The 23,451-nt window shown below is 47.7% G+C and overlaps 1 protein-coding gene and 1 non-coding gene across 2 annotated transcripts; both read left to right on the forward strand.

Moving 5' to 3' along the window:
• Positions 1 to 461: 461 nt before the first annotated feature.
• WDR86 (WD repeat domain 86) lies at positions 462 to 22,573 on the forward strand. The gene is made up of 6 exons (XM_056857890.1): positions 462 to 677; positions 4,638 to 4,779; positions 7,623 to 8,055; positions 15,966 to 16,101; positions 20,809 to 20,912; positions 22,352 to 22,573. Exons 1-6 carry the CDS (start codon positions 515 to 517, stop codon positions 22,571 to 22,573), a joined length of 1,200 nt encoding a protein of 399 aa, XP_056713868.1. The 5' UTR covers positions 462 to 514.
• TRNAT-UGU (transfer RNA threonine (anticodon UGU)) lies at positions 8,480 to 8,548 on the forward strand. Its single transcript has one exon. It is a non-coding gene; the product is annotated as a tRNA-Thr (tRNA).
• Positions 22,574 to 23,451: the final 878 nt, after the last annotated feature.

The raw sequence follows: 23,451 nt of genomic DNA on the forward strand, positions 1-23,451 counted from the left end.
CCTGCTGCGTGACCTTGGACTAGTCACAGTTCTCTGAACTTTCTCAGCCCCACCTACCTCACAGGGTATCTGTTGTGGGCTCGAGGAAGGTGATTGTAATCCACTCTGAGACTTTTTCAGGTAGAGAAAAGCAAGCTATAAAAACCAGCTCTTCTTCTTATGAGAAATTGGCTAGCTTAATGGCAGAGGTTCTGGTAAGTGCAATACAGTTAAGTGTCTGGCAGTGCCATCCTAAGCAGAGTTACCCACATCAAAGCCCGCTGACTTCAGTGGACTTAGGTGAGTATAACTCTGCGTGGGATGGCACTGCCAGTCAGCGAAGGGATACCCCTCTGATTTGATCCTCATTCTTCCCCCTTTTTCCCCTTTTGCAGAGACCCACGCGCCTGCTGCTTGCTGGCTCCTGCGATGGCCGCTGAAACGGTCCGCAGGCAGCGTGTCGCTGTGGGGTCGGCGTCCGTTCCTAGGATAGCCTAGAGGCTGGGTCCCCCGGCCTAGTGGTGGAACCTGCAAGATGGGCAGCAGTAGTTCAGCACTGAAAGTTTGCACTGATCACCAGGGAGGCATCAACTGGCTCAGCCTCAGTCCCGATGGGCAGTGGCTGCTGACAGGCAGCGAGGACGGCACCGCGCGACTCTGGAGCACTGCGGACAGCCAATGCCGGGGTCATTTTCAAGGTGTAGTAAATGGGCCCTTTGTTACCGGTCCTTACTCTGGGATACTGTCTTATTGCGTTTTCCCCCACCAGTGATATGCTTCATGACAGCTTTACAGCAGTTTTGCGGCATTGTGAATCAGCCGGTTACCCTTTGCTTTAAGGCAGGGGTGGGGAACGTCAGGCCCGGGGGCCATTTAAGGCCCGCAAAATCATTTGGTCTGGCCCTTTGTGGGTCCTGGCAGATCTCTAGCTCATAAGGATCTAAGATTGGTGATCCGCACCCTATCGTGGACAAGAATAGCCTCTATTCAAGGTAGATGTGAGTTTGTTTTGCTGAGAAAAGGAACCTTTTTCTCCCCTTGCAGAAGAGTCGTTAGCTATGGAGCTGCTGGAACCGCCCAAGAAACTGTGTTAACCCTTTCCCATCTGGGCCATGGTCAGCTAATTTTAAGTTGATAATTCTGTATGGCTCACGAATGATGTTATAAATATCCAAATGGCCCTTGGTGGAAAAAAGGTTCCCCACCCCTGCTTTAAGGAGTGGCCAGTTGCTGCTTTTCATCTAGAGGGCACAGGAGGAGCTAGGCCCAAAACACAAGTGGGACTAAGATGAGTTTTGTTGTTGACTGCATTAGTCTTCCTCTAGATTAGGAGTGTCCAACATAAGGCCCGTGGGCCGGATCTGGCCCCTTGAGAGCTCTTATAATTTATTATAGAGTGTACACGCATTAAAAACACTAGGCCCAAAACATATAGGCTTCAAATTAAAATTACTAAATATCCAACTGTGTTGATGATCTGTAATAAATGCAAACGACCAGTATGAAACCAGGCATGTTTTGGCCCGTTTGGCCTTCCTCAGTGGTCATATATACATTCATACATATTTTCACAAACACATCCAAAAATACATAAAAGGAACGTTGAAAAGTAACCACCTTATATGTTGTGTGGCCAGTTGTCAGTTGTCGCGAAAAATGTTATTTTCACCATTTAAAATTGGCACACACACAAAGGAGGTTGGCAACCCTAAGCCAATGGAATCTGTTTGTTCACTCCTTGGAACAAGATGCGGCAGATCTTTCCTATGCTTTGCTGCACCTTTTCTTTCTTCTTCTTCTTCTTTTCTTCTCTTTTTCTTCTTTGCTTTTCACCTACAATGTAATTTTTATTTTTGTCTTCCTGGAGTTTATTGCTACCTCAGTCAGTCAAGGAATCCATTTGGTTGAACAATAAGAGTTCCTGCAGCTGAATAAACACCTCCCCCCCACTGGGCCGATGAAAACCGCCTGAAGGCAAGCTGGCGGATTGTTTTCCATCCTCAGAACGAGATACCGCTTTAAATACAATTCCCATAGATTGACCTCAAGGCGACTAAGGAATGTAGAGGCCTACATTGGAGGAAAACCTGTTAAACAAGAAATTTGTGGATTGGTGGGCTTAAATTATCCAAACAAAGAGCATTTCCTTTATTTGAGTCAGAAAATGCTCAGGTTACCGAAGTGTAAATTGTTAGCTGTCTTGTGTGTAGAGACTGCTTTCTTACAACGCAAACATAGTGAATAAGGAATTTAATATTAATAGGGTTGCCAACCACCAGGTACTCGCTGGAGTTCTCCCACTATTACAACTGATCTCCAGCCGATAGAGATCAGATCACCTGGAGAAAGTGGCTGCTTTGGCAATTGGACTCTATGGCATTGAAGTCCGTCCCCTCCCCAAACCCTGCTCTCCTCAGGCTCCGCCCCCAAAACCTAAATATTAAACCGGGGTGGGGAACCTTTTTTCCACCAAGGGCCATTTGAATATTTATAACATCATTCGCGGGCCATACAAAATTATCAACTTAAAAATTAGCCGACCAAGCCCCACGGCCCAGGTGGGAAAGGGATAACATAGTTTCTTGGGCAATCCCAGCAGCTCCATAACTAATGACTCTTCTGCAAGGGGGAAAAGGGTTTTTTTTCTCGGCAAAACAAACTCACATCCGCCTTGAATAGAGGCTATTCCTGTCCGCGGGAGGGGGCAGATCGCCAGTCTTAGATCCTTCTGAGCTAGAGATCTGCCAGGACCCACGAAGGGCCAGGCCAAATGATTTCGCGGGCCTTAAACGGCCCCCGGGCCAGATGTTCCCCACCCCTGAATTAAACCAACCTAGGCTTCAATCCCCATCAGCCAGCATGGTGTAGTGGTTAAGAGCGGTGGTTTGGAGCGGTAGACTCTGATCTGGAGAACCAGGTTTGATTCCCCACTCCTCCACATGAGTGGCAGAGGCTAAACTGGTGAACTGGGTTTGTTTTTCCACTCCTCCACACGAAGCCAGCTGGGTGACCTTGGGCTAGTCACAGCTCTCTTAGAGCTCTCTCAGCCTCACCGACCTCACAGGGTGTCTGTTGTGGGGAGGGGAAGGGAAGGTGATTGTAAACCGGTTTGAGTCTCCCTTAAGTGGTAGAGAAAGTCGGCATATAAAAACCTCCTCCTCCTCCTTCCTCTTCTTCGCCTAGTTGGGAGTAGACCCCATTGAGCACAATAGGACAGTGGAAGTATGCATAGGATTCACCGGTTTGCATGATATTTGTAGAGTATAGGGTTGTGGTAGGTTTACAGGAGGTACTAGGAGAAACATGCAGGTGCCCTTGGCGAATGTTTAATATCTGTCTTAATGAAGAAGATGAATTAGGACATTTCTACTTAGAGTTGCCAACATCCAGGTGGTGGTTGGAGAGCTCCCACTAATACAACTGATCTACAGGCGGCAGAGATCAGTTCCCCTGGAGAAAATGGCTGCTTTGGCAGTTGGACTCTATGGCATTGAAGTCCCTTCCCTTCCCAAACTCCGCCCTCCCCAGGCTTCACCCCCAAAATCCTTAGGTATTTCCCAAGCCAGAACTGGCAACACTATTTGTACTCCACAGGCTTAAAACTGGTTTCATAGCTATTTAGTCCTGATCTGGCTAGCCTGAGCTTGTCAGAAGCTAACCAGGGTCACCCCTGGTTGGTGCTTAGATGGGAGAACACCAAGGAAGTCTAGGGTTGCTACGCCGAGGCAGGCAATGGCAAACTACCTCTGTTCGTCTCTTGCCTTGAAAACCCTAGAGCAGTGGTTCCCAACCTTTTTTTGACCAGGGACCACTAGGACTTTTTTGCTCGGTGCAGGGACCCCAAGGTTCAAAATAAAAATTCCGAGAATTTGAAAATAAACTTTAATCATCACTGTTAGTTAAACATTAAACTTAGAATAATATTTGAATATATATATTTTATAATAGAGAACTTTTAATTGAAAATATTTATTTATTATGGGTTTATAACTTTGTTTCGCGGACCTTAATTTAGTTCTCGCGGACCCCTGGGGGTCCATGGACCCCCGGTTGGGAACCAGTGCCCTAGAGGGTTGTCATAACTTGGCTGTGTCTTGACGGCACTTCCCACCACTGGGAACTGTAGTTCTGTGAGCAGGATACTCTGCCCTTATCTGAACTTCACAGGCATCTACTGAGGGACACTAGGACGTTTAATGGTCTATGAAACTGTTCTAACTTTGTAATGCGGATGTGTCCGAAGAGTCCGTTCTGTTGATGTCGCTGGTCATCCGGCTTAAAACTAAAGAGGCCCAGCCACTTTGACACACTTTTACAAAAGTTGGTTTGTGGGATAGTATACGTTACATTTAGCAGAGCAAATAATAACAGACGCTAATGTTAGCTTAAACGTAAAGATTTATTGGTTCTTGTAGGTTATCCGGGCTGTGTAACGGTGGTCTTGGTATTACACAGTTACACAGCCCGGATAACCTACAAGAACCAATGAACTCTGACCGTGAAAGCCTTCGACAATATTATAAAGATTTATTCCTTAACTAACATACTAGATATAAGTCTTGCACAGTGGGAAAGCTAAATCAACTACAACAACAACAACTGGATGCTGAGACTTGCATATCCCAACATGTTTTCATTTATTTGTGCATTGTTTGCAGGGCACGAAAGCTACATCACTTTTTGCCACCTGGAGAATGAGGCCGCCTTCACGTGTAGCGCCGACCACACCATCCGGAAGTGGGACGTTATGACAGGCCAGTGCCTGGCAGTTTACCGAGGGCACACGTCCATTGTGAACAGGTAGGTACAACCATGTCTTCACAAAGAGTAAAAGATGGGGACTGGATGGGATAAATACCAGGGGTCTGGAAGGTCATCTGAAAGATAAGCCGACAAATTCTGCAGGGAAGAGGCTTTTTCAATTAGGAAGAACTTTCTAACAGAGCGGTTCCTCAGGGGAACAGGCTTCCTCGGGAGGTGGTGAGCTCTCCTTCCCTGGAGGTTTTTAAGCAGAGGCTAGATGGCCGTCTGTCAGCAATGCCGATGATGAGAGGGAGGGCATCTTGGCCATCTTTTGGGCATGGAGTAGGGGTCACTGGGGTGTGTGGGGGGAGGCAGTTGTGAATTTCCTGCATTGTGCAGGGGGTTGGACTAGATGACCCTGGTGGTCCCCTCCAACTCTATGATTCTATGATTCTACAATTAGGGTTAAGAAATGGACTAGCGGTTATTAATGGCCATCCTGATCTTGATGATTTCACATATATTAATTCAAGGGGGGCTCGTACTATTGATTACATACTGGCCAATGAGAATGCTTTCCGGTTGGTGTCAGCTTTCTCGGTGAAGGATCTGTTGGGGAGTGACCATCTTCCCCTTCTACTGAAAATTCAATTGTTAGAACCTTGTGATCTCCCAAAGCCTCCTGGTGATCCCCGCTGCAAGGTGCTGTCAGAATAAAAGTAAAAACCTGGACATTAGAGCTAGAAAAAGAAGTGAGGGCTGCAGTGTTTTCAAGTTTACATTTAAATATGGCTGAACAAATTAGAGGCGATCCTTCAATAGTACAAAATCTGACCCTTTTGGATAACCTCTTTGACAATTTTAAATCTGTTATATTAAAACAAGTCTACAAAGAGTCTTCCAGATTTCTCTCCCAGAGTGGTGTAGTGGTTAAGAGTGGTGGTTTGGAGCGGTGGACTCAGATCTGGAGAACCGGGTTTGATTCCCCACTCCTCCACATGAGCGGCGGACGCTAATCAGGTGAACTGGGTTGGTTTCCACGCTCCTCCACATTAAGTCAGCTGGGTGACCTTGGGCTGATCACAGCTCTCTTAGAGCTCTCTCAGCCCCACTTATCTCACAGGGTGTCTGTTGTGGGAGGGGAAGGGAAGGTGATTGTATGCCGGTTTGATTCTTCTTTAAGTGGTAGAGAAAGTCGGCATATAAAAACCAACTCTTCTTCTTCTTGCACATCTGTAACCTGATTTCACTTGAATGCTCACTCCCATCTCTTTTTTTAAAACTAATAATTTCCCCCGTGCTTTCTCTGCGCACAAACCCACAGTATACATTTTTTTCTGCACGTGCTCTTGCTGGTGTGATTCATCACTCTAGCAATAATGACACAGATATATTCTAAGGATGGGGGAATGGCAGGAAAACTCACAACAAGGACTCAAACCAAATCTACTGCTGGGAATGAAATTCCTGAGGGGGGGGAACCCCAAACCCAAACATCTCAACTGGTAACAGATGCACCTGATAAAGAGATTGCAAAGCATGGAGTTCAGAGCGAAAGGACACAGCAGGGATTTTTTAAAGGTTTGGAATTCTGCCTTACTGTTAATTACTCCCAGAGAAACCTCCAGGCAGGTGCTCTGATACTAAACTTGCACATCTTAACCGTAAGAAATAAGTGATCCTTTTGGAGAGTCTGGGGCCAAAAGGTATTAAAAACAATAACCGTTAATGATAAACAGTGACCTTGGCAGAATGTAAGAGACTATTAGGCCCTAGGTGACCATTCATAAGCTTGTCCTTGGGCTATTGCAACTTCATTAAGGGCCGGCCATCTCCAAGTTTTGAGTATGTAGCGAGCTGCATTTTAACACTCCCCCCGCCCCGCTCACTTACTGTGTTGCTCGGGAGTTACACAGCTATGAGAGAGCTTTCCTTGACATGTGGTCAAATGCTACAGCTGTGTGGCTTCCCACATGGTTTTGTAGTTTTAATTTATTTATTTGAGCATTTACAACCTGTATTTCCTCCTAGCTCAAGACGGCTTAAAAGCCACAGGTAAAACATTACACTTTAAAAACAAAACCCTAGAGAGACCCCCCCCCCATTCGTAGTTTTGCCCATAGTGAGCTTTCAAGCTGCCACTGCATTGGCAGATGGGTCCCTGTGTGCCATCATTGTTACCAACCAGTAAGTTTGAGATATTAGGGTAAGCAAGGTCTTTTATGCGTGGCTGTTTTACTCGCTGTCACCCCTCTGAGGACTTCAGATCTTTGTTGTAATTATGTACGCCATTTCCAACTGACGGTGGTTACCTCGCTCTCCCCCTGCGTCTCCCCACATTTTGCCTGCATTTTCAGGGACCTGTTTTATCTCAAATTTGAAAACGCAGGCAAGACGGGGGAAACGCAGCGGGAGAGCGAGGTAACCACTGACAGTTGGAAGCAGCATGCATAATCACAACGAAGACTTGAAGTCACCATCATCACATCCTGGGGCAGGGAGTTCCACAATTTAACTATGCATTGTGTGAAGAAATGCTTCCTTTTATCTGTTTTGAATCTCTCACCCTCCAGTTTCAGCAAATGACCCTGCGTTCTAGTATGACGAGAGAGGGAGAGAAGCTTCTCCCTTCCACTCTTTCCATACCATGCATAATTTTATAGATCTCTATCATGACTCCCCTTAACCGCCTTCTTTCCAAACTAAACAGCCCTAAGCGTTTTAACCGCTCATAGGGCAGTTGCTCTAGTCCCGTGATCATTTTGGTTGCTCTTTGCTGCTCTTTCTCAATGATTTAAGGTGTAGTAGGATATCTTCCCCCATTGAGTCTCTTCTAACTCCCATTAGTTTAGCAAGAATGAGAAGGATATTTGACCCCAACTTACTTCTCCCCCCAACAGGATCCTGGTTTCCAAGGACTATCTCTTCAGTGGCTCTTATGACAGGACTGCACGGTGCTGGAGCATGGACAAAGAGAAGCCGATCCAGGAGTTCCGGGGCCACCGGAACTGTGTCCTGACTTTGGCTCTCTACTCCTCCGAGGACCTTCTAGAGGACTCCGAGGAGGAAGAGTCGGAGGAAGAGAAACTGAGCAGGGACTTCCTGGTGACGGGAAGCACCGACTGCACTGTCAAGGTCTGGTGGGTGTCCAGCGGGCGTTGCCATCAGACTCTACTGGGACACACGGGGGCCGTCTTATGCCTGATACTTGATGCTCCAAACAGGGAACTCTTTTCGGGCAGCACTGATTACACCATTCGGACGTGGAACATTGTGACTGGCGAGCAGCTGAGAGTGTTCAAAGAGCACCAAGGAGCCATAATCTGCCTGGAGGTGAGCGGGAGAGAGAGAGTGGTGGTTTATTCCAAGGAACAAGGCCCTAACAAGGCACTTGGCGGGATGAGATACAGTAGATGAGGCCCACTTGGAAGAAGAGGAAGAAGAGTTAGTTTTTATATGCCGACTTTCTCTACCACTTGAGGGAGACTCAAACTGACTTACAATCACCTTCCCTTCCCCTCCCCACAACAGACACCATGTGAGGTAGGTGGGGCTGAGAGAGTGTGACTCGCCCAAGGTCACCCAGCTGGCTTCGTGCATAGGAGTGGGGAAACAAATCCAGTTCACCAGTTTAGCCTCAGCCGCTCATGCGGAGGAGTGGGGAATCAAACCTGGTTCTCCAGATCAGACTCCACTGCTCCAAACCACCACTCTTAACCACTACGTCACCCTGGAGCCACAGTGGATTGGAGGAGCAGCTGTGGCTCAGTGATAGAGCATCTGCTTTGTATGCAGAAGGTCCCAGGTTCAATCCCCGGCATCTCCAGTTAAAAAGGACCAGGTAGGAGGTGATGTGAAAGAGAGCCGCTGCCGGGCTTGAGTTCACCATACTGACCTTGATGGACCAGTGGTCTACTTCAGTTCCATGGAAAGACTTCTCAGCATAGTGTGATGGTTAAGAGTGGCAGGACTCTAAACTGGAGAACCGGGTTCGATTCCCCACTCCTCCACGTGAAGCCTGCTGGGTGACCTTGGGCTGGTCACAGTTCTCTCGGAACACGCTCAGCCCCACGTCCCTCACAGGGTGTCTGTTGTGGGGAGGGGAAGGGAAGGCGATTGTAAGCCACTTTGAGACTCTTTAATGGTAGAGAGAAGCGGGGTATAAAAGCCAACTCTTCTTCTTCTCTGGATGGTCCTGGGGGGAAAACCGCTGTCAGTGGAATTCTGTTCAGAGTTACTCCAATGGAAGCCTCTTGTTTTCAGTTTTCAGACTGGAGTAACTCTGCACAGGATTGCACTGCAAATTATTTGTAATTCCAGGAGAACTCCAGGCTCCACCTGTGAGTTGGGAACCCTAGGTAAGCGCCACTGCTATGGGAACAGATCCACAGGATCCAACTCAATAGCAAAACTAATATCTGTGGATAAAAGCAGAGAAAGGGTTTGCCTGGATATAAGTGCAACACGCCAGTCAGCAGCCCTAGGTTTCCTGGAACAGTCCATTATTTCCCTGAAATTGAGGGGGCTTTGAGTGGGGGGAAGGGCTCTGGAACAGTGACGGATTCTCCCAGCTCAATAAACAACGTGAAAATGCTTTGAGTACCAGCCCTAAGAAAGCCCCTGACCGGGCCTCAATCAGAGGAGACAGCAGGGGGGCTAGATTGACTAATAGCCCGACTTGGCATGTAAAGCTCTGGACTGAGAGAGGATGTCTGCATACATGTGAGTGAGATGGTGGAGAGTGTGAATGAGGCTTGATTTGTATTACCTTTGTGGTGTAGGAGACATTGGTCATTTATGCAGGGGAAATTTGCATTTGGTTTGCTGCACAGTTTTCTGTTCCGAATTCTCAAACACTATATGTGTTGCGTACAGGCAGGGACCAGGCAGAGGTGCTTGGCCTCTGACTCCACTCCCAGCAATGGAGAGTACTGGGGGGAGCAGAGCATGTCACGGTTTACTCTTCCCGGTAGTGCGGGTGGACTGAGTGTGTAACCAAGGCAGCACTCTAAACAAGGAACAGGTTCACTTACCAGTACGAGTTCCTTTGCATCAAGGTCTAGGCTCGGTCCTCACAGGTTCTGCAGGGATACCAGAAGGGCAGGAGCTGGTAGCTGGCACCTAAGCGAGATAATACTGAGCAGCAGAGCTTGCAGTAATTAGCAAAGTTGTTCCCACACTGACTGACTGGCCAGCCTAAGATTTATGGCTGTTCCTCCTCACTCCCTTCCCGGGCCAGCTGTTCTGCATCACTCGCTGGTGTTGACTCCTGCAAACACCTACGACCAATTGCCTGCAATCTCGCGCTTCGACGCCTCTCCTGCAAACTGAGCCGAACCTTTGATCTTTGACGGCTAACTGGGCTGGGCGGGTCTGGAGGTGATAACCTTCTCTGTTCCTCTGCTCCTTCCCAATATGTACCACCTTCTTCTGCATCTGTCGTCTTTGCTGGTTCAGACCTATGGTCCAGTCGCCCTAGTAAGACTTCCACCGGTGCATCACCCTGCTCTGCCACTCCTTCCTCTTCTTCTTCCGAGGAGAGTTCAGGCTGACTCATGACAATATGCATGAGGGATCCCCCCCCCCAATTCCAGGAGTACCTTGTGATTGATTAGGCATCCCCAGTGAATCAAAGAGCTTCTGGGTCCCTCCCACTGAAAATGGAGCCTTGTTGCACTTTACTTGGAGAGGGCGGGTTAGCTTTTAAAAGGACTGCGTGTGCTTTTGCTGGGTATTCCTCCCCACCTTTCTTCAACAGCTCACTGCCGGGAGCTGCCTTCCAACCTTTGGAGCCTCTCTTCGGTGTCTTCCTGCACATTTAATGAAGGTTTAACTCCCTCTATAGTTAAGAGCTCTGCATGGAAATAGGGGGAATTTGCATTGCTCTTGCCTCAAAGCAGAATTTAAATTTGTCCTAAAACAGGATCCTAGAACTGCGGGGGAAGAACGAGGTCAGAGCGAAGTCACGTCTGAAGGCCAGTAAAATAATGAATAATGCAAAAGAAGCCTCAAAGCAGTCCAGCAGGGACTGTGAAGTAAATACCCCTGCATAAATGGTCATTGAGAAATGTGTGGGCATTGCTCCTTGTGGAAGGCAACTCCTGATTGTTTATGGCGGTCCTACCCCCGCCCATTTGTGTAATCAGAAAAGAATTGGCCACCTAAACACTTGTAGGGGGGGATAAGTTATCCATACAAGTATCAGGTGTCCCACACCAGGCCAAGGTTCCGGTCAGTCTTCTGTTTTGCAGACAGGCGGAGAGAGTTGTTTGTTTTTTTCGCATTTATTCAGCAATTTTATACCCTGCCTTTCAGCGCAGAACTCTGAAGGTGGGGAGCAGTAATTAAAACTAACAAAATACAATACGAGAATAATAGAACCAAAGATGGGTAACCCTGTACTGCTGCCAATGGAATCATGTACAACCAAGATACATTAAGAACAAAAAGCCTGTGTGGAAAAAAATAAGCCTAGAAATGCCAACATCTCAAATCTGGAAAACTTCAGGAGCCAACAAATTCCACAGTCTGGGGGCCGCTACAGAAAAAAAAAAACCTTCTCCACAATAGCTAGGCAGTAGCAAGACCAAAAGAGTCTCAGTATTTTATTTTAAAGTTCATGGAGGTGCATATGGGAGAGTAGAGGTGCTTCCTTGAGTATCCTGGGTCTAGAGTGTAAAATGATCCAGTACCTTGAGGTTAACCTGGAGGCATATAAACAACCAATGCAGCTAATACTAAATTTGGTATTATACATTCCCTGCAGCTTGCACCAGAAATCTGCTTTCTGGAGAACCTGAAAAGCTGCAAGCTGGATCAGCTGAAGGTTCCAAATAACCTTCAAGGGAAGGCCCTTACAAAGCAAATTTCAGCAGCCTAGCCAAAAGGCTACCAGAGTATGCCCTACAGTGCCCAGTCCTCTCTTCCAAGAAGAGGTGAACACATGAAGCTGCCTTATACTGAATCAGTCCCTTGGCCCATCAAAGTCAGTATTGTCTGCTCACACTGGCAGCGGCTCTCCAGGGTCTCAGGCAGAGAGGTCTTTCACATCACCTACTTGCCTGGTCCCTTCAACTGGAGATGCCGGGGATTGAACCTGGGACCTTCTGCATGCCAAGCAGATGCTCTACTACTAAGTCACGGCCAGTGTAAGTGTATATGCCAGAGTGCTGGGTTTGGGTGTGATAAATCCAGGGGGAACTCCACACTCTGCAACAAAAACCACTGGTTAGCAATGAAGAAGTTATTGATCTGGTTCGTACAAGGAAGCAGCATCGAGTGGTGCCTTCTTGGGTTTGAATGAGATGTCACTGATCAAATACCACAGACAGAACTTCCTTTGTCTTCACACAGGCCGTTTATGCATGGCTGTTTCCTCACGGTCACCCCGCTGACTTCTTTGGGGCTTTGCTCTGATTAGGCTTGTATTTTGCGACCGTCAGAAGTTGCCTTGCTCTCCCCGCACATGTCCACGCATTTTCGCTGTATTATCTGGATGCTGGCTGAACACAAATCCAGAAAACGCGGGCAAAATGCGCAGAAACGCACAAGGAGAGCAAGTCAACCTCGGACGGCCGGAAAATGCATGCATAATCAAAGCAAGCCCCCCAAAGTAGTTGGTGGGGTGACCATGAGGAAAGAGCCATGCATAAATGGCCTGTGATATTACATCCCATTTAAGAAGAAGAGTTGGTTTTTATATGCTGACTTTCTCTATTACTTAAGGAAGAATCAAACCAACTTACAATCACCTTCCCTTCCCCTCCCCACAACAGACACCTTGAGAGTTAGGTGGGGCTGGGAGAGTTCAGAGAGAACTGTGACTAGCCCAAGGTCACCCAGCAGGCTTCATGTGTAGGCGTGGGGAATCGAACCCGGTTCACCAGATTAGCCTCCGCCGCTCATGTGGAAGAGTGGGGAATCAAACCCGGTTCTCCAGATCAGAGTCTCCCGCTCCAAACCACTGCTCTTAACAACTACTCTCCGTGGTGGTCCTCCCCTCCTCAAACCCCACTTTCCCCAGGCTCCACCCCCAAAATCTCCAGGTATTTCCCAACCCAGAATCTCCAGGTATTTCCCAACCCAGAGCTGGCAAACCTATTTAGGCTCCTTAGTGGGAGCGCAGCCAGTAAACCATGAAAATTTGCTGCTGGAGGTAGGAGTCTGGTTGCATTTGCTGCTTTCCGTGATCTGCTGTGCTTTTCTCCGGCAGCCAGAAGGAACAAATCCTGTTCCGGAGCCAGCCAAGAACAACACAGGAACAAATCCATTGCCTCTTCTTCAAGCCACAGGCAGATTAAAGTTGGGAATTGTGTCTTCCCTGGTCATTCAAAACAAAAATTAACCAGTGTTGGGATTTGTGTATGTTTGAGAAAGCTGTTGGAGAGGAAAGGAGTCTCCCCCCCCCTTCCCCTCCCGCTCTTCTTGCTGAAATCACGGAAAATTAATCTCCCCACTTCTGTTGATGTCTGCTTGACGAAAGAAATTAAAAGCCTGCTTTGCCGTGCGTTGCCCATTTGACTTTATCTCGACAGGAGGAGAGCAGAGGAGCGGGCATGGGTTTTCTTGTAGCGTCTCCGGGTGTGAGCCCCTCGATATAGGATACCTTTAAGCTTAAGGCTGCCGTTTCTTTTTCCTTTCCGTTAGCCAAATGAGCATTGTGGGAGGTTGCGTAAAAACACTTAAAAAAGAGGAAAAAACAGTGGAGGTCTGGAAAGGGGGTGGGGAGGAGAGAACCCACAGCAAATTGATGGGTTTTGTGATTAGGAAAGCTTTTTGTAAACAAATTGTACATTTGCACAAGAAAATATTTTGCTTAATAACAATAAATAGGAGTAACTGGCAATGCGAAACTTTGTTAATGGGATGCCGAGCGGCTTGAGTTTAGTAAGACCTCAGAATGGATTCAGATGAACTGAATACATCTGCTCAGGCATTTTTCAGTCTAGACTGACTTGCTGGTTTATGCAAGGTTGCCAACCTCCAGGTGGGGTCTGGAGATCTCCCAGAATTACATCTGATCTCCAAGACAGACTACAAGACAGATCTATGTAATTAATTTAAAACATCTTAAATGCTTCGTTCCACCCAAGTAGGATTCCCAAGACACTCCAGTTCCCCTAGAGAAAACTGATGCTTTGAGGAGTGGGCCCTGCTGGGCCTCCCCAAACTCCATCTCCAAGTCTCCAGGAATTTCTGAACCTGGAGTCGGCAACTAGGGTTCCCAACCTCCAGGTAATAGCTGGAGATCTCCTGCTATTACAACTGATCTCCAGCCGATAGGGATCAGTTCACCTGGAGAAAATGGCTGCTTTGGCAATTGGACTCTGTGGCATTGAAGTCCCTCCCCAGACCCCGCCCTCCTCAGGCTCCGCCCCACAACTGTTGCCCTTTAAATTAGAGATGTATCCACAAGGGATTTTAATGCCTTTTTTAGGACCAGATGTGTGCTGCAGCACTGATAAGGGGACTTAATATGTTTATCCCTTGGGGTAAATAGTGGCTCTTATGGCCATTCAGTTTGGACATATGAGGGTGGTGGTGGAAGGTTTAACCCTCGCCTTCCCTTGCTGTCAAAGCCTGGGGCCCCTGCATGCCTGATTTTTTAAGAGAAAAAGAAATGCTGGGAATTCTGTTCACAGAACACCCACCTCCAGTTTGAGCCTGCAGTGGTCCTGCATCCGCCCATATGGCAAAAGGTGACCATAGCGAGGGGCACATTATCTACATCAGCTTCCCAAATCGCTGGTTTTAATAAGAGGTGCTTAAGAGTGTTGAAAGCCCTTTATGTATATTATCTCAGTAATGCATGGTACTTGTAAAGCAAGACAGTGCTTGCCTGCATGCAAAGCAGAAGACGAAGAGTTGGTTTTTATACCCTGATTTTCTCTGCCTTTAAGGAGTCTCAAACCGACTTACATTCACCTCCCCCCCCCTCACAACAGGCACCTTGTGAGGTAGGTGGGGCTGAGAGAGCTCGGAGCGAACTGTGACTAGCCCAAAGTCTCCCAGCAGGCTTCATGTGGAGGAGTAGGGAATCAAACCCAGTTCTCCTGATTAGAGTCCACTGCTCCTAACCACTACGCCACACTGGCAGATATGTAAGCTTAGTTTTCACATGCTAACACAATATTATTTATTGTCTACTTCATTTATTCCACACTCCTCTCCTCCATTTTATCCTCACAACAACCCTGTAAGGTAGGTTAGGCGGGGAGTGTGTGACTGGCCCAAGGTCACCCAGCAAGCTTCCGTGGCAGAGTGGGGATTTGAACCCAGGACTCCCAGATTCTAGTCCTGCGCTCTTGTCCGTTGCACCACGCTGGCTTTCACAAGGCCAAAATATCCGCAAAGGTTGTGGATCTGTGATGTGGAAGCGAAGTACTTTTGTTTTGTGCGGGTTGCAGCACTGTTTAAATGAGGAATTGCTTTTGGCTCGCCAGCATGGTGTAGTGGTTAAGAGTGGTGGTTTGGAGCGGTGGAGTCTGATCTGGAGAACCGGGTTCGATTCCCCACTCCTCCACATGAGTGGTGGACACTAATCTGGTGAACTGGATTTGTTTCCCCACTCCTACACATGAAGCCAGCTGGGTGACCTTGGGGCTAGTCACAGCTCTCTTAGAGCTCTCTCAGCCCTGCCTACCTCACAGGGTGTCTGTTGTGGGGAGGGGGAGGGAAGGTGATTGTAAGCTGGTTTGAGTCCTCCTTAAGTGGTAGAGAAAGTCGGCATATAAAACCCAACTCTTCTTCTTCTTCTTAAATAAAGCCTTAGAACCGAGGCTGAAGAGACCCGGGTTCGAATCCCTCCCCCGCTGTGGAGCTCATTGCGTTACCTTGGGCCACTGGCTCTCTCTCAACTTCACAGGGTGGTTGTGAGGCTAAAGAACCAGGAAATCCTAAAGAACCTGGTTGTGAGCTGAGAACCAGGAAATCCCACCTTGCACAGGATAAAAATAAAAGGTGGCACAGAAGTGTGATAAACCAACAAATGCATCTTGGGGTTCAGTGGTACAAAGGAACGTGGCTTCACCGTGCTTTTAAAGAATATGCTCCTGATTTCACCACGGGAGGAAATGTTTTGTCTGTTCTTCATTGACATTTTGGAACCATGGGAAGAACCAGCTGTGTGTATCAAAACTGCAGTGACTGACTGTATCTCCCCACCCCCAAAGTAGGCACAGGTGATCAAAAAGGAGAGCAATTTCCAGTGATACCCCCTAACGAAGGTACTCTTTCCCTCTTAGCTTGTGAATCGACGCTTGTATTCAGGGAGTGCAGACAGGACGGTGAAATGCTGGTTGGCCGATACCGGGGAGCGAGTTCGAACATTCAAGGCTCACAAACACAGCGTCAGCACTTTGAAGTATCATGCCGGGATATGTAAGTTCCAACAGACCCCCCACCTCCCTCTCCAATGTTATTTCTCATCCTGCTTTATTTCTACTATCAATCGATGTATTAATGTGAGGATATGGTGTGCCCTCTTTATGCTAGTCTAGGCAATGGAAGCATGTTTTACTCTAGATCGGGGCCTGTGAACCCGATATTACAGCAAGGAGTTCCACAATTTAACTATGCGTTGTGTGAAGAATTATTGCCTTTTATCTGTTTTGAATCTCTCACCCTCCATCTTCAGCAGATGACCCCGCATTCTAGTATTACGAGAGAGGGAGAAAGGTTTCTCCCTGTCCACTCTCTCCATATCATGCATAACTTTATAGACCTCTATGTTGTCTCCCCTTAACCACCTTCTTTCCAAGCTAAACTGCCCTAAGCGTTTTAACCGCTCCCCATAGGGCAGTTGCTTTAGCCCCCTGATCAGTTTGGTTGCTCTTTTCTGCACCTTCTCAAGCTCTGCAATATCCTTTTTTTAGGTATGGTGAAATGTGACTGCTGGGGGTATTGTTGGGCTACCAACACAGAACTGGGGACTGGTCTTCTTTTCTTTCCAGCTCCATACACTTGTCCTTGATTGAAGAGACAGCAGGCAGTTGCTCATCTAGATAGTTGCTCTCTATGCCTTCTTTTTTTTTTTTTTTTGTAATAGCAGCCAACCAAGACTTTTGTGTTTAAGGAATAAACGTTTCCAGATGGCACAGACTCAGCCCATCGGCTGGCAAACGTGGACTGCTTTTGTTCTCTCCTTAGTAGCTGGACTTAAAAGCATAAAGCTCCCCTAAGGGCTTAGTGACGAAGGGCTGGATTCTACTGCTCCACTCTGCTATTGGCAGCGACTTCCTCTGATACAAGAGGGTATTGGAAGAAACCTTGTTGTGCTTGGAGGAAGGTCCAACTGGTAGCTGAGCAGAGTGGTGAGATCCAGTCTTTTGCACCCGTGTGCGTTCTGGATCTGTTGTGGATCTGTTGCGTGCTGAATGCACAACAATCAACATCCCAGCTGACATGATTTGTACTTCAGTTTGGTGCAGTTGTGGCTTTTGGTCCCCTAATCCTGGACGTGTGAAAGTTGAAAATGCAACAAAGATGTTTGGCCTGAGGTTGTCGTACTGAAGACTTAACCGGGCTCCTCTGGAATGGAAGGCTTCATTCTAAATTGTCATACATAGCAAATATAACTTTGTACACCCAGGAAGAAACACTGTAAATAACAAACAAACCCTGAAGTTTCTGATTAAGCAAACGACAGGAGTTCAGCTAGACTCAAGTCCAGTAATAACTTAGAGACCAACAAGATTTTCAGTGTATGAGATTTTGAGAGTCAAATCTTCTTTTGTCAGATAAAGGGAGTTTTGACTTTCGAAAGCTCGTACCCCCAAAATCTTGTTGATCTCTTGAGATACTACTGGATTCTAATCTAGCTGTTCTACTGCAGACTAAGGTTGTGCATATCGATAAACCCGAACCGAAAATAAACCCGAAATTAGCCGTTTTGGCAATATTCGGGTTTTGGGTAGACCGACTGTCAAAACCTGGGAGTAAAGGTGAAGCCAGATAGCCAATCGCCGAATTAGCCAAATAGGTATTTGGCTTTTTTTGGCTTCACCTTTCTCCAGGCTTTTCCCTATGGGATTTTTTTTTTAATGAGCTCTGGGTGAGGCATTTTTGGAGGTAGAGTTCGCAAATTTTCAGGGGAGCTTGGACCCAATTTTTTCAGGAAACCCGGAAATAAGCCAAATACCCATATTTACCAGTATGGGTATTTGGCTTATTTTGGGTTTACAGAAAAAAATCAGGGCAAATAAACCCGAACCTGAAATTTACCGATTTTTTTTTTTTTTGCACAGCCCTGACCTGGATGGCCCAGGCTAGGCTGATCTCGTCAGATCTCAGAAGCTAAGCAGGGTCAGCCCTGGTTAGTATTTGGATGGGAGACCACCAAGGAAGTCCAGGGTTGCTGTGCAGAGGAAGGCACTGGCAAACCACCTCTGGTAGTCTCTTGCCATGAAAGCCCCAAAAAGGGGTCGCCATAAGTCGGCTGTGACTTGAAGGCACTTTACACACACACACACACACACTGCAGACCAACATGGCTACCCTCTGAAACTATCAACAGGACTTCAGAGGCACATAGCTCCCATCTGATGGCCCTTCTTTTTCCTTTGATTGGGTGATTCAGAGTTGTGGGTCATGTGGATTAATCGGATGCTACATCTCTGCTCCAGAGCCCCTTCCTTCCCCCGCCATGTATATGTGTACACCGTTGTTTTTATATAAATACATAAAAATAATAAAGCACAACTGAGACTTTTAAAAACATTGCTTAAATATTAAAACCATCTTTGCCCAGCAACTGCTAGTCAAGTCTTCTCTTGGATGCAAATAAAAACTCGGTCCAAATTTCTGCGTGCTCGTACGCAGCTGTTTATAAATGGCCTTGGAGAGATTGTGAAGGGTGACTCAGTTCCCACACCCAGACAGAAGATGGAAAAAAATTAAAGGTTTATTGATACTGGTCCTGCCAGCCATAAATCTGACATGCAGTGTCCCATTTTAAAACATGCGGGCAAGCTCCCCGCCCCCCATAGAATACTGCTTTTCAACAGAGTTGAATGTTAAAGGCATCAGTTGCTTTTGCTTTCTCAGATGAGCATGTAGTGATTTGGGGGGGGGGAGCAATGTAACCGGATATCTCTTCAAAGCAGGCAATGCCGGTGTGCATTGAAAGGCGAGGAATTTCTAACCCGTTCCATATGGAAATCCCCTTCATATAAGGCAGCAAGAAACGGCTTGCTCTGTTATTCAAACAATTAAAGTTGTGGTTGGAAAAGGAAATAAATTGTTCTGCTTGCTAAATAGTGAATCACCGCGTTTGTGTTTAACATTCCCTGGCATGTCCATGCTACATGCTCAACTGATAGTGATATGGGGAGATATCTATCGATGGGGCCTTTATTTTTGACTAATTGTAAATAATGACATAAATTATTCTGATTTATTTTGTGTTTGCAGTTTTGGTATGCATGCAGAGCTTAAGTAATGGGACTTGGATGGTGGGCTGAGCCATCCCTGGTTTGGCTTCTCATGTGTGAGCTTCACTGGGGAAAGTTTCTCAGAGCCCATTCCTGAAGGGAGGGGCCAAGCTCCTTTGGAGCTGGCGTGACCCTGCGACGCCGTAGGTTCCACTTTATGGAAAGTGGCACCTACACCAGCGTGGGGGCAAACACGCCGGCATTCGGGGGCCTCCAGCCCCCGCCGCCAGCACAGCCACGCTTGCAGGGCTTTCTCAGAAGGCAGCGTCCACAACCCTTTCGCTCCAGGAACGCCCCCTTGAGTGGCGGCAGGGCTGTGCCATCTTCTGTCACTGGCAGATGACAGAAGATGACACTGCCCCGTTGTAGGCAATGGGGAATTCCTCCCTTTTAATTATTTTTTTAATTTTTAAATGTCTGTTTTTGGCTCTGCGGCAGCTGGGAAGCCTCTGAGGAGGTGGTGTGGCTGTGCCACTCCTGGCCACCGCGGATCTGCCCTCCCTTCAGGATTGGGCCACCTGTCTCCTAACATAGAGCCAGCATGGTGTAGTGGTTAAGAGTGGTGGTTTGGAGCAGTGGACCCTGATCTGGAGAACCGGGTTTGATTCCCCACTCCTCCACATGAGTGGTAGATGCTAATCTGGTGAACTGGATTTGTTCCCCCCCCCTTCGATACATTAAGCCAGCTGGGTGACCTTGAGCTAGTCACAGCTCTTTTAGCGCTCTCTCAGCCCCACCTACCTCCCAGGGTGTCTGCTGTGGGGAGAGGAAGGGAAGGTGATAGTAAGCCTGTTTGATTCTTCCTTAAGTGGTAGAGAAAGTTGGCATATAAAAAGTAACTTCTTCTTCTTCCTTCTTCTTCCTTCTTCCTCTTCCCCCTCAATGAATTGCTGTGGAGTTTAAAAGAGGAGCGAAACAGGCTTGGCCACATGTGCCAGGTATCTTCCACTCAAGGAAGGGCTGCTTTATATAAAGCCTCAGAACATTGCATGAAGAAAGTAGATCTAAATATGCCCCTCAGCTTGTATAACTTCTTGCTCAAAGAGAAACTTAAGACCCGTTAATGGATCCAGCCTGTTACGGCAATTTCCAGACCCTGTGAAAGCTGCTACCCAAGCGTTTGCCCAATTACCAGCTATTTTCCTTCTGCGCAGGGTCCTTTGACTCTAACCCTCTACAGTCACCTTGTTTTTTAAAAATCAGCTTTACATTTGTCCTTATTTTATTTAACAGACTTTGTTAAGTGACACCTCGGCTGGCTCATGGGCCAGATAAGAGCTCTTAAGGGGCCGGATCAGGCCCCTGGGCCTTATGTTTGACAACTCTGCCCTACGGGGAAGACTAAAGTCAGTTGCGATTTGACAGCATTTTCCACCACCATTCTGAGGAAACAGGGTGTATTACAGCTCCACACAACTGAAAATACTTTGCAAAGGGGCAACGGGCCAAATTACGTAGCTCCAAATCCAGCCCAACCCCATTTTGTGTTTCTCTCTGCTATCCAGGGACAACCAACCAACTCAGATTCCTGCCACTCTTCCCAACAATGCGACCAAAAATATTCTCCCCTAACCCTCCTGTTGTAGCATACTGGGAAGGAAGTAGGCCCAGAGTATATTATTCTAAAAAGTTATTTTCCCCTTGGTTTTCACAACAGTGTTTACAGGAAGCGGAGATGCCTGCGCTCGAGCTTTTAATACGAAAACTGGGATCCTGCAGAGAGTGTTTCGGGGGCACAAGCTGGTTATCAACTGCATCCAGGTGAGCTGCTGGCTTTTGGGGCTTTGGAACCTGCAGATGTTGGCCTCTGCCACAGGTGGAAACATTTTGGGTGGCTGACATAAGGCCCTGTGGTGGTGTGTGCATGTGGGGAAGAACTTTCCATTGGACTTTCCATGGACTTTCCATTGGTACGCAATGGCGTTGGGCCTTTGTCATTTTGGGTGCAGCAGATGTACAAGGCTCCTCTCTGGAATTTAAGGAAACAAAAAGACTGCATTTGCAGAAAGTGGCACTGTTCCTGTGGAGCTGCAAAAGAGAGCAGTGTAGGTACCAATGCAAAGACCCCTGTTTTTATACACCCCAGCCACTTTCTGCAAAGAGCTATTTAACCCTCTCTTCCCATTAAGAAGATTCATTGGCAGAACCCTCCTGTTCTTGTGCCCTTCTGCTACTGACTGCAAGATGCAGACAAAGGTTGTTTATGCATGGGTACCTTCACTTACGTTCGCCCCCAGTCTGTCTCGGTTGTTCCTTGGAGTTATGCATGAGTTTTCTATCCGTTAGAGATGACCTCGCTGCCAGCCCCCACAAAGCCCGAGACTTTCCGTTCCTCTGTTAACCCGATTCTTTCCTCTTCCTCTGTCTCAGCCCGGGTGAAATCCCCATGCATAAGGCAAAGTGCGGGACACACAAGCTTGGTTTCCCTCACAGCCAGTTACAAAGCAGCATGTATAGAGGCAGGGATTCATATTCCTCCTGCTTCCTCAGACGTCTTTCTGAGCAGAAGAGAGGCTTTTAAAAACCGAGGCTTGGATTTCTCCCCCCTCCCTTTCCTTTCAGATTCCTCCGTTTTTTGTTTTTAAAATGCTATTTTACGCGGCAGTTGGGTGCATAAATTCCCAACAGGAAAGTGTGGGTCGAGCGAGCAACAAACCTCAGGTAAAACCCCCATGCATAAACGACCAAAGTTCTCTCTAATCCTCCATCCCCCTCAGAGTGATGGCTCCAGAGGCCTTGTCAGGGCTTGCTGAGCTTCCTTTGTGACCCGAGACCAGCCAGGGGCCAGCGAGCGATCCTCTGCACAAGCCTCTGTTGCTGTTGCTGTTCGCACCGCAGAGGTGGGTAAGTCAAGAGCCCTTTGCGTGTCAGAGAGCAGAGGCTTTGATGCTTATCCGTTAACCCCTGCATAACTTAAAATGATGGGAGGGAAGGCATGATATATGGTCTGATCTCATCAGATCTCGGAAGCCCGTAGTATCAAGTCTGGGAGCTCAATGTCATAATAAAGGAGAGAGAGCTGTTGAGCTCTCCGCCCTGCAACCAGCCCATACACAATCTGGGATTAGGTCATAATACAGGGAGGGGTGGGGGAGAAAATCTCCCTCCTTTCCCCCAACTGCATCTTTGCCGCCACGCTGCATGCTAATGGTGGTGACGCCATCCGCTGCAGGCTTGAAGCATGGCTCTGTTTGTTTCAGATTCACAATGAATTATTGTACACGGCTTCCCACGATGGCACGCTCCGGATCTGGGACATACGGCCGCTCTGCAAGCGGGGCAAGCGGCGCTGGAAGAAGGAGAGGTCCATCCAGGGCAGGAGCTCCCAGAAGGGAAGTCTGTCTCGGCTGTTCAACAACAAAGTGGGCTGCATGGTACACCACGAAGACGGCGGGGGCCAGGAGGCTGTGGAGCTTATGTGACAGCCGGGGGGGGGGGCAATAACGAGGGGAAGCTTTGTATCAGTCATATCCCCCCTCTGCCCCCATCCAGGGGCAGTTCACCTGCGGGTTGTGGAGTTTCACCAGGGAGTTTGATAAACCTGGGTTTTTTTGCTGCTTGTGTAGCACTGTGAAAAGGGGACTGTGAGTCACCCGACAGGCACAATATGTCTGTTGCATTCCTCTCTGTGTGTGTGTGTGTGTGTGTGTGTGTGTGTGTGTGTGTGTGTGTGTAGAAAATACTGTTGCCGACTTGGGCTAAATCACACACAAGGTTGGAAGAGACCACAAGGGCCATCCAGTCCAACCCCCTGCCATGCAGGATCCCACAATCAAAGCGCTCCTGACAGATGGCCATCCAGCCTCTGCTTGAAGACCTCCAAAGACGGGGACTCCACACACACCCCACCGAGGCAGGGCATTCCACCGTCGAACCGCCCTCACTGTCAGAAAGTTCTTCCTAATGTTTAGGTGGAATCACTTTTCTCTTAGTTTAAATCCATTTCTCCGTGTCCTAGTCTCTGAATCAACAGAGGGACAGAGAAGGTTGATGTGGAAGGAAAACAGATATACTCTCATAGGGGCTTCATTTCACTCTCCTGTCAAAGGCTTCTTAAGTTTCATTAGGCCTGTGGAAGGGTGGGTATTTGGGCAGGGCAGCTCTACCCCTGATCTGTTGCCTCTATGGCAGTCTCTTCAGGGAGGGGCTGTGGCTCAGTGGAAGAGCCTCTGCTTTGTGTGCAGTTGGTCCCAAGTTCAGTCCCCAGCATCTCTAGTTAAGAGGGACCAGGCAGAAGATGATGTGAAAGACCTCTGCCTGAGACCCTGGAGAGCCACTGCCCATCTGATGATGATGATGA

Source organism: Euleptes europaea, chromosome 11, assembly GCF_029931775.1.
Source record: "Euleptes europaea isolate rEulEur1 chromosome 11, rEulEur1.hap1, whole genome shotgun sequence".
In the NCBI taxonomy this organism is placed as follows: domain Eukaryota; kingdom Metazoa; phylum Chordata; class Lepidosauria; order Squamata; family Sphaerodactylidae; genus Euleptes; species Euleptes europaea.